General features: G+C 42.1%; 1 protein-coding gene across 1 annotated transcript in view; it reads right to left on the minus strand.

Moving 5' to 3' along the window:
• Positions 1-6,219, minus strand: part of ppp1r13ba (protein phosphatase 1, regulatory subunit 13Ba) — a 43,988-nt gene extending 37,769 nt beyond the window's left edge. Inside the window, exon 1 of the mRNA XM_018727645.2 lies at positions 5,234-6,219. Within this exon, the coding sequence (XP_018583161.1) occupies positions 5,234-5,242 (9 nt within the window). The 5' untranslated portion in view covers positions 5,243-6,219. The remainder of the gene's footprint in view (positions 1-5,233) is intronic.
• Between the last annotated feature and the right edge of the window lie 4,730 nt (positions 6,220-10,949).

The raw sequence follows: 10,949 nt of genomic DNA on the forward strand, positions 1-10,949 counted from the left end.
TACTTCAGTATACTCTATACTATACTGTAATACTTCAGTATACTGTATAACAGTTGTTGGTAGGAAAACAATGAAGAAAATATTTGGTTTTATACTGCAATACAGTATCTGCCCCACCACCAGTTGAAAAACCCTTCCCCCACCTACTTCTCCATTACACCGGGACCAGATTTCTATCCCCCGATTAGGACCGTGGCACATTGCCTGCTAGGACAACCTACTTTACCAGCCCTCAGAGACAGAAACACAGTCTTCTCATGTTAGCCTTATTTCCTGATACAAAAATCCACCTCACTTCAACAAAGAGCTCAGGCTTGACCATGGTTTCTGATACACAGGAAAAGCCCTGAATTGTCCTAAAAAAAAAAAAAAAAAAAAGTTTTCCGCCCAGATCTAAACTTTGATCAAGACTATCAGAACAGCAAACAAAACAGTCACTGGGCTCACGTTTACACACACAAAAAAAAAAAAAAAAAAAAAAAAAAAGAAGAAAACCACACATACACACAACCGACTTTCCTCATCTGCAGTTTGTTGCACACTTGCAATGCAATGAACAGGTTACATCAAAAAGGTTAACTGAAAGTTCAGCTCCCCACAACAAAAGAAGTCCAGGGGCCATATTTAGCTTTCCCTTACCTCCCACAAAACTGATGCTGGCTGATGGACAATTACACCCAGCTACAGAGAGATAGCGGTAACACTGACCCACTGGGTCCACTGATGCACACAGACACTCCTTAGACAGTCAGTACTCCAAGAACATTGAGTTCAGGCCTAATAGTACATACATTCTCTTCTTTTGTGGACACACAAGACATCATTCCCCGGGTCACCCAACAGTTTTAGCAAAGGAACCTACCCAGATAACCGAGCAACAGTAAAGAGCAGTACCAGCACACCGTGACACATTTATTAACATTTCTGATCAAACAGCACTGACAGATCTGTGATAAGAGAATGTAGACCTTTTCAGCCAAAGGCCAGAATTCCAATGCATGCCTACGGCAGAACTGTCAGGGCAAAGCCCATAACATTAATCAGTCTAAATAACATTTCAGTAATAGGGTAAACAAGAATACCAGTTTCCCTCAGGATCAACAGTTTTTATCCATCTATATGAAGGCTCAGAGCATGAGCAAATGCAATGTATTTGAGAACTCTGCACCAGCCCGAAAGCCCCAGGTTTACAAATGAAGTGAATGCTTCAATGCTATGAGCAAACAACGCAAGCTCCTCTACCACAGAGGAGTGTGGTATGTGTTGAGGTATAGGCAGTGTGCAACACAACGTAAAAGCTGACATCTGTGTTACGGTGAAGAATTCTACCAGTTCCTTCTGAACTGGTGTATCTGCTGTATCCACAAAACTGTTGTGGAGTTGCAGACATCATCCCAACATTAACAACAAATTATTCTATTGCACAACATAGTTCCTCAAAAACCAAATGAGAGTACATTGACCTGAAACATAGCATTTATACTGCCCCTCTGCAACAGCAATCACCAGTCATATGAAAAGGAAATGTAAATGTTATGAATCCTGGAAAGAGGTGCAGACTTAAGTACATTAACATGCACAGTCATGGGACAGAAAAGTCAAATAGGACAGCTACTGCAAATGCCTGTTAACCTTACTGCAGGGTCAAAAGTTCAACCTGGTTCTAGAGATTACCCACAAATAGCCATATCTGACAACTAGGTGTCTACTTGACAATCCTGTGTGATGCATGCACTTGGTTAAGAGGTAGCATTCACAATTAATGCCTTGCACAGTAACTGGGGGTCCTGGAAAAAAAGCAGGGAAAGCAAACAGATGCCATGGTGCTTTGCAAACAGTCAAGACGGGAGAAGATCCCCGTTTGTGCGAGAAGGTCTCCTGAAGGGGTCAGCACACCACCCCGTTCTGACCTGAAAGGCCCAGCATTTCATCACTCAGAAATCACTGCTGCAACTCTTACAAGACACCCCAACACTCACATAAGCCCCTCACCCCTGCCCTGCTGTCTCACCTCCACAAGAGAGGAAACAAAAAGCAACGATTACTTAAAGGAGTACTTTTCACAGCTTTGCTTTACTAATCAACCTTCCTTTTGCACACTGCACACAACAGGCACTTTGTCATAACAGTGAACACCAAAAAACCCTAAAATACAAATATCATACACAAATGAGTTAAGTGGAACCTTGACTAAAGAGAAAAATTCTTTAGACTGAACAACAGGTAAAAGGGCAATAAATATTTTACCAGAAAGCAAATGTCAGAGGTCTGAGACAGTGCATCACTGATCAGGTAAGAACTGTCACTCCTGCAGCAACTGAATTAAACTGTGCAGAAACTATCCCCATAATCTCAAGATAATAATCATAACAGAAAAATTTTTAAATTACATTTAAACTGAAATACATCTCTACAATGACAACCATGCCTTTTAAAACAGAGACAACTTACAGATTAAGTCTGGTTTGATGTAAAACTGTTAAGGAATTCAACAATATACAAAGGAAACATTGGTAATGACAGCTGTATCAGTCGGAAACACAACCTCAACATAAAACACTATTTAGATGGTACAATCCTATAATCACGTCCTTACTTCCAAGAGAAAAGCTAGGACTTATGGAACCTGTAAATACACCTTACTTAGAGGAGAGGTTTCTAAACTCACTGAAGAAAAAAAAAAAAAAAAAAAAAAAAAAAAAAAAAGACAACAGCAAACCTCTGCCAGCGTATTTAATGGCCCACAACAGTAATAGTTTAACCATGTAAGGGGTCATGGCGTCTAGGTCTCGGATAACATGCGTGACCTTCTTGTTGCTGGCTTGACGCAAGCAAACACTACATTTAGAACCACAGTTTGACTCTGATGGGGAAAATCTGATAATCTTATCAACTTCCATAAACAAATGAGGAACTGGTGAGAGCAGCGATCGGGACAGGGCACCAAGTTCACCGTAAGCCCCGGAAAGGAACGGCTTCACCCATCACGAGGTTTACTTTCCCCAGCATTGCTACACTCTTGTCTCAGCCAATGCTTAGATTTAAAGCAAATTTAAAATGGGGCTAATTACCTTGCTCAATTTAGCATGGTGACAGGTCAAGTCAGCACTATGTCACTTGGTGGTCAAAAATAAAATTTCCCAGGAAGGCGCAAACAGCCTGAACTACCCCAGTATTTCAGGTATGAAGCCCAGTGAGGAATACAAAGAGGACCACCACCTATGTCCATCAGAATGAGTAATCATTCCAAAACCATACAGCGTTTGCTTTCTGTTAATCTGATGTTGAATTTGCAGTCTGTATTTATTGCCTAGTATGTATTTTTAAATTTTACAGTGTGTGAGAGACACGCAAGCACGGATTTCATTGCGTGATGTACATCTGTGATATGTACACATGACAAAGTGGACTTGAAAGCACTAGTCAGATGGTTGCAGCCAAGCATCAGTGGAAACTAGCCTACAGGTCAAGTGAGGCCAGTGACAGTGAGTAAAAACTCATCAATTAATGGATTTCAAACAACTGCCAACTTCAACCCACCTCACTCTTTTAGTCAGTTACATTTACATACATGTATATTTAGCAGATGCTTTTCTCCAAAGCAACACACATCTCATAGAAAATACAACGTGTGCGTTACATGATCATCAGAAAGATTTCGATGCAGATGCGTGATTAAGTACAGTTACTTTCCACCATTTGAACCAACGTACATCACACGAGTAACTACAGAAGTTTATCCGAATATTAACAATTCCTAATAATAATCCTTTTATATCTAAACAAACATTTACGTTATGCACAGTGCACAAAACAGGTACTTTGTCTGCCTTGAACACAAAAACCCTACAAATATCGCACACAAAATGAGCGACCTTTCTGTTACATTTACAGGAGTAGCTGCGTGAAGGTTTATCCCTTGTTCAACACGAATGATTCTCAGGTACAGGCTGAGCATGAAGATTTACACATTATCATGAACTTACAAGATCATGGGAGAAGTCAGTCCAGAAAAGGTGAGTTTTAAGACCCTTTTTAAATGTGGACAGAGATTCAGCAGTTCTGAGTGAGGGGGGGGGGGGGGTCGTTCCACCACATCGGAGCCAGAATCGAGAACCTTCGTGCTTTTGCGCGTGCTAACAGTTCCGGTCATCTCGGTACTTAGCCTTAGGTGAGGCAACCAGCAGGACCCCAAATATCCGGTCATAATGCTAACTAGAAGACTTCTCCATATTTATATAAACTAATAAAGTTAAGTGGATAACATTTGTGAAGTTGCGTTACAATAAAAGTTAACGGAAAACGTCATTATCCAGTCAGACTGATATAAACACAGCCGCTCCGCTAACTCAGTCTCAGCAGACACTGACTGATATTCAATTGTTGACGGCAAAACGTCCGTTAAAAGCAAATATCGTCTGACACTGTCGACTGAAGATGAAGCTCCTTTTCAATAAACAAATAAGCGAGAACCTGTACAGTACGTTAACAAAAAGAGGAGGACCCAGAGCCAGCGGAGAGCAGAAAATGCCAGGAAACCGCCACAACTTGTCACCAGGAGTCACGCCGCAAAAAGAACTGTCCAGAAGGGACCAGGTGGGTGTCACGTGACACACGTAACGACAACGCCGACGCGTAACGAACACGGGCAACTTCCACCGTCGTGGAAAAGCGGACGCTCCTGTGTCTCCCAGTGTAAACAGATGTTTTATTAGGAAAAACATCACTGCGATATAACAAGGCCTACCTGGCAACGTGAAACTAACTAACTAGTTAACCTGGTTATGTTATGCGTGGGTCAGGCGGCCGCCGCTAATTAGAGACCCTCCCCGCAAACACTTCGCCATCCGAAAACACGCAGAACTGACCTTTCTTACTCCACAACAGCGCTTCCACTGGAAAAGTTATTTGGCAAAAGTAGCGACTGGACTGGGGCGCTAACGAGGGGGAAAAAAAAGCCCCCAAACCGAGTCAGTCGACATATGTTGATATAACAACAAGGTGGTAGTAATCATCATGTAGCGAATAGCCATGATCCCACAGGGGTTGAACGCATGAGTTGAAGAGCGATGTAACGGAAAGCGGATAGGAACAGGAGTTGGGATCCAGGTCCAGGGGACACAGAGAAACGGTACAAATCACAGTTCGCTGGCGGAGGCATGTGACTCCGGTCAGCTCTCCCGCACTCAGTGCCCAAAGTGAACGAACACACACACACACACGGCGAACCTACCGGCATCATGATTCCGAGCCGATCAGAACCAGTGAGTGGGCCGTCAGAGGACGGAAGCGTCCGAAGACGAAGGACGACTGCGGGGCTCTCGGGCTGCTCCTTCCCGGTGTGGCCCTGCGGGAAGGCGGGACAAGCCGAGCTCCGGCGGGGAGCGGCCTCGCTGCGGTGCTCCGACTAGCTGCGCCGCCGGGCCGACGGATGTGGGTCACGGCCGGCACGTCCCGCCGCCTAGTCCCCGGAAAAACATCGCTTCTGCTGCTGGGTCCACCCGGCGGACCTTAACAGTCAGCTGCGTAAGCAGCTCGGTTAGCGAGTAACGCGCTGGAAACGAGCGCTTCGATGATCACACGGTGCGAGCTGCTGGGACGGAAGCGGAGGGGAGCCGCGCGGAACGCCGCGATGAGCGCGACAAAGCAGCTTCTACCATTTATGCTAAGAGTGGAACGGCTGGCCACGCAGCGAGCTTCTCAACAAGGAGAAACAGTCGCTGTCGGACTGAGGGAGCACTGCACTTCACAGTAATAAAATACAGCACTTCACCTAGCTAGATAAGGAAAGTTCAGACACACACAGTGCACAAAAAGTGGAACAAGAAGATCGCAGGTACGCAGCTAGCTCCTCACCACACAATACAAGGCAGTGCTTCGCTACGCAAAACGAGTTCTCGGCTGCCTCCAGCAGCACTAACACAGTATCATGTCAATCGTTGTGCACCAGAAACGCAGACCGTATTTATCTACAGGTCAATAGTTAACAAATAGTACAATAGAGAGAGAGAGAGTGAGGCAGCGGTAGAATATCTGGAAATAGTATTTTACCACTGAAAGGCGTATGAATACAAAAAAATGTGTACTGTACTACGCTCTTCGAACGTCCACATCACCGCCTTCGGTGAAACCGGGGAATGACGTCACGCGTTTACGTGAAGCACGTGGACGTCGAGGGTCGTACCACCGTCACCGAGTAGCGGGAGTGCGCAACCCCAAGCTCAACGCCAGCTTTTAAGTATTAGGAAAAGTCCAAAAAAAGTAACATGACATTTGACAGTTTGTTCCTGTAATAAACAGGATCTGTTGTATTTCCCAATAATGTTTTTTCCCCTCAAACGGACCATGAAATGAGCAGCGATAGAGCTGTTGAGTGAATGAATCATGAATGTGTTGTTTAAAGACTTTTTAGAGTTTTTTTAAATTTTAATCTAACAAGGAGGGAAGCGGTGAGGGGACGTTTTCAAGCAAGCTGAAACATGCGTGTCCCCAATATTCATATGTGACTCCTTTGAGGACTGTGTTGCTAGTGGATTGTGGGGAGGTCCAGATTAGGCAGGGATGCGTTCAAACAGCATACTGGTTTAGCAGCACTGGGACTCTGTACAGCAAGGGCCTGAGTCACCTTTACCTACTTTGGTCCTGTGGAGTGTGCGGGTTGCCGCTGCGGATGTTCTGCCGGTCTGCTGTTGCCGGTGCGGTCCTTTGTGCAGTTGTATGCCGGACCGGCGGCGGTGCTGAAGGTGACGATGGCAGCAGACTGAGTGAACTAAAGAGGAGGGCTGTTTGGTCCCGGGAGTTACACCCGACTCTCTGGAACAAGTGCTACGTAGAAGGGCTCTGAACAAACTACTGCCCGTCATGGACGGCCTCTCGCACCCTTGCATGCCACACTGGCTCAACAGAGGAGCACCATCAGCAAAGATGGGTCCGTGGAGTGGACTTGTCCCAAGGAGGTGTCACCTGAGGTCATTCTTGCCAGTGGCCGTTAAGCTCTTCAATGAGTCCTCTCACTGTCCGAATGGTGCTGAGCTGTTTGTACTATTTTTTTCTTGTCAATTTCTTTAGCCTCTATGTATTTGTTTATTCTAATATACTTGTCTAAATGTAATTATTTTATTTACTCTCAATGTGTCTTGTGGTATGTGTCCTGCTGTACCCTCATGCCATGTGGCTTGGCCTCACTGTAGTCCTCATTTCTTAGCATTTTTTGGTTTTCCAATGATTGACAAGTTCATACAGCTCTGGTATTATGCTATGTACACTAATCATGTAATTTAACAATAGTATTATCTGGTCATATTGCAAGAAATACATATGGTAAAGAAAATAACATTTTTTCCCACATAGTAATTGCAGCAGGTTTCCTTGTGTCACGACTGAGAATTTCTCAGTTCAGTGGCTACACCATTCTAATTCCCACTTAATGTCAATCGTTTAAACGGTGTGTAATTAGTCAATGAACAGAAATGTCAAGAAAGCTTCATTACCAACAGTGTACTGTACAGAAAATATTGACTGTAACTCCTGTAAAAAGTACTAAGAAGTAACAGTACGGTGCAGTAAATATGAATTAGATAATCTAAATAATTGGAGTAATTACATATGAAATGGATAGTTAAAAATACACCTGTTATGTGAAAATATGAAGAAAATAATTGGAGTATCTAATAGTTTATGTTGGAACAGTAGCCTATTTAACTGTGAATGCATATGTAAGGAGGGGGCGCGGTGGCGCAGCAGGTTTGGCTGGGGCCTGCTGTCTGGTGTGTCTGGGGGTTGAGTTCTGCATGGTGTGCCTTGCAATGGATTGGTGTCCCATCCAGGGTGTGTCCTTGTGCCCTGTGTTGCCAGGTTAGGCTCCGGTTTGCCGCTACCCCGCTTGGGACAAGCGGTTTCAGACTGTGTGTGTACTGTACATGTAAGGAGTGAGGTCATCCATTGACGTAATATCCATGATGGACTCTCTCCTCGCTCTGCCAAAAATTAGCATCAATTAATTTCTACATTAAAGTAAAATCATTTCAGATGCATTTTTCATCCAGCACAAAATTTAAAGCGAAAACATGCATACTAAGTCTAGTATACAGCAGATAGCAAGTGCAATGGGAGTGTCCTGAATATTAATTCTATTTGCTTTAAAGTGAATTAAATTCAAATCATTCTCAACATCGAGTGAAATATGATTTTGTGATTAAAAACATAAGAGAGGCACTAATGTTCTATTCCTTAGGCAATAGTCAGTGGTCTTTCAGTGATGAGATCTTTCACACTTTTGTAATGGGGTCAAGGATCGATACAGACCGAAAAAGTTGTTTGTCTTCGTCATAAAGACAGACAAAAACAAGCCTTTAATTAATATTTTCGCACACACACTGTCTGAAACTACATGTCCCAAGCGGGGTCACGGCGAAGTGGAGCCTGACCCAGCAACACATGGTACAGTGCTGGAGGGGGAGGGGACACACACTGGGTGGGATGCCAGTCCATCCCATGGCACCCCAAGCAGGACTTGAACCCCAGGCCTGCTAGAGAGCAGGACCTGGCCAAGCCTGCTGCACCACCACACCCGCCATGAATATTTTCTTTATTGATTATTTGATAAAAGTGACAAAGCTTAACATCCACTGCCTGCTGTATTTCATTGGATAGAATAGTGCCACCTACCGGTCACACTTTTCCAGTTTCAAAGTGGGTCGAGTGCGCAAGTCCCGCACATGTCAAACTGTCGCATTCTGGGAGCCACTGGACTGCTCTCCGGGTTTTGTTTTCATGTCATTTTTTCATTCTCATGCATTTAACAGAGTCATCACTGGGAATCAGCTGAGTTCACACCAATTTCTTTGCAGGCCATTTGGGCAAGTCGATTAATCTTCATATGTAATGAACGGGTTTCTGATTTCTGTAATATTAATGAGTATTGGTGCACTTTACAAACACCTTTCCATCACTACAAGAGTAAAATTAGTTTAAATGGTGTGTAATTAGAGCTGCTGCCTTTGGAACCAAAGGTCACAGGTTCAAATCTCATCTGCTGCTGTAGCATCTTTGAGGTACTTACCCTAAATAGCCCCAGTATCGTTACCTAGCTGTCTAAATGGGAAATAAGTGTAGGTACCTTCAAATTTTAAGACGCTTTGGAGAAAAGCATCAACTAAATGAATAAATGTAGTCTGATGAGTATTAAACAGGCTCAAGTTATTTCACTACATTTATTTCCTATTGTGTTTACTACATACCTTCTACTTGTAGACTTAGATCTACGTTGGACATCACTAACAAACACTGGATCACCACAAATTTACATTTAGCTGACACTTATCTCCAAAGCTACTTACCATTACAACAGTTACAGGCTTACAATTCTTTATCCATTTATACAGCTGGGTGATTTTACTAAAGTAATTTAGGATAAGTACATTGCTCAATGGTACTACAGCCAGAGGTGGGGATGAAACCTGCAACATTTGGGTCCAAAGACAGTAGCACTAACCACTATGCTGCCAGCCATCCCTGTTAAAGTTTTATTTGATTTAATGCATAATAACTGTGAATTACTTTTTGTAACCTATCTTCATGAATTCTTACTCATTCTCTATAGCAGTAATACTATTTTGTGTTGTATCCCTGCATTTACAGTACACACATATAAATACATACATTATGGACCAGTGGGTAGCATAGGACCAAAAGACCCAGGTTCAAATACAGTTTCTTGGTCCAGTACCTCTGAGCAAGGTACTTACCTTAAATTAGTCCAATAAAAAATTACCCAGCAAAAATGGGTAAATAATTGAGAGTAGATTGACATTGTAAGTCGCTTTGGAGAAAAGTGTCAGCAAAATGAATAAATATAAATTTCTTCTGTCAAAGTTGTCCAGTTGTATAAATAGGTAAATAACTGAAAGTAGCGTGGTAAATGAAGATAATGTAAGTTTAAATAAAGTCTCAGCTACATGAATAAATGAAACTGTTCAATTGTTACATGATTCCTGCTGAATTCAAATAAAAGCATAAGGGATTTAGACAAAATAAAGGACTACAGTTTTATTTATCTGTTTTACTTTATAGTCCATATAAACCAAGTTTTTAGTTTATAAGGACTTTAAACTGAAACTGATTAAATAAAATTTGAGAAATTCTATTGGCCTCTTCTGTATTTTATTCCTACTTGGCCCTTTTGTACCTATAATTTAATTTTGTCTCCTCAATCCGAACTGCATTCTTCTTGGACATTTTGCTGTTCCCACACACATCCCCTCCAGATGAAAAGTTGGTAGGTGACATGCGGTCATGGAATAAGCTAAACCTATCTTTAAAGTCTCATTATACTTTGGCAACTTTTTGAAGGGCTTCTCAAAAAAAAAAAATAAAGAGCAGTGCATATAAATATTTATCTTATCAGGTAAGTGAAAAAAAAAAATTGGTTATGCATTCGAAACTGAGAAATTAAATCAAAATCACGAATATTAGCGGTCTGTTGCGGCATGTTCATCCTCAAGCCAAAAATTTCTGTACTGTATACAGGACTTGAATAAATTCACTCAAAGGTACAATATTACTATGTGATGTTAAAGAGTATACCTTATGATTCTAATATTTCTCAGTCAATTATAAAGGGTGAAGTGTCTGAATTCGATAATATAATAATAAATATATTTATTTATGCTGTAGCTTGTGTCCAAAAGAACCAAAACAATACAGCATAAACTTTTACTGTTGTTTGGTTGGTGTTTTTTTTTTTTTCTTGTGTGAAACAGTGAAATAAATAAAATGAAACAAAAATTTTCTTTTAGTGTGTAAAGCCTCCAGTCACAGAGTCTTGTGTTTTTATCCTCAGCTGAACTGTTGGGTATTTTTGGTTTAGAAAAAGTACAACATACATATACTGGGCAGACAAAATTATGGCCTTGAGGTTTTCTTTTTTAAAGAGTGAAAAGTTAAGCACT

This window comes from Scleropages formosus, chromosome 15 (assembly GCF_900964775.1).
Source record: "Scleropages formosus chromosome 15, fSclFor1.1, whole genome shotgun sequence".
Taxonomy (NCBI): Eukaryota; Metazoa; Chordata; class Actinopteri; order Osteoglossiformes; family Osteoglossidae; genus Scleropages; species Scleropages formosus.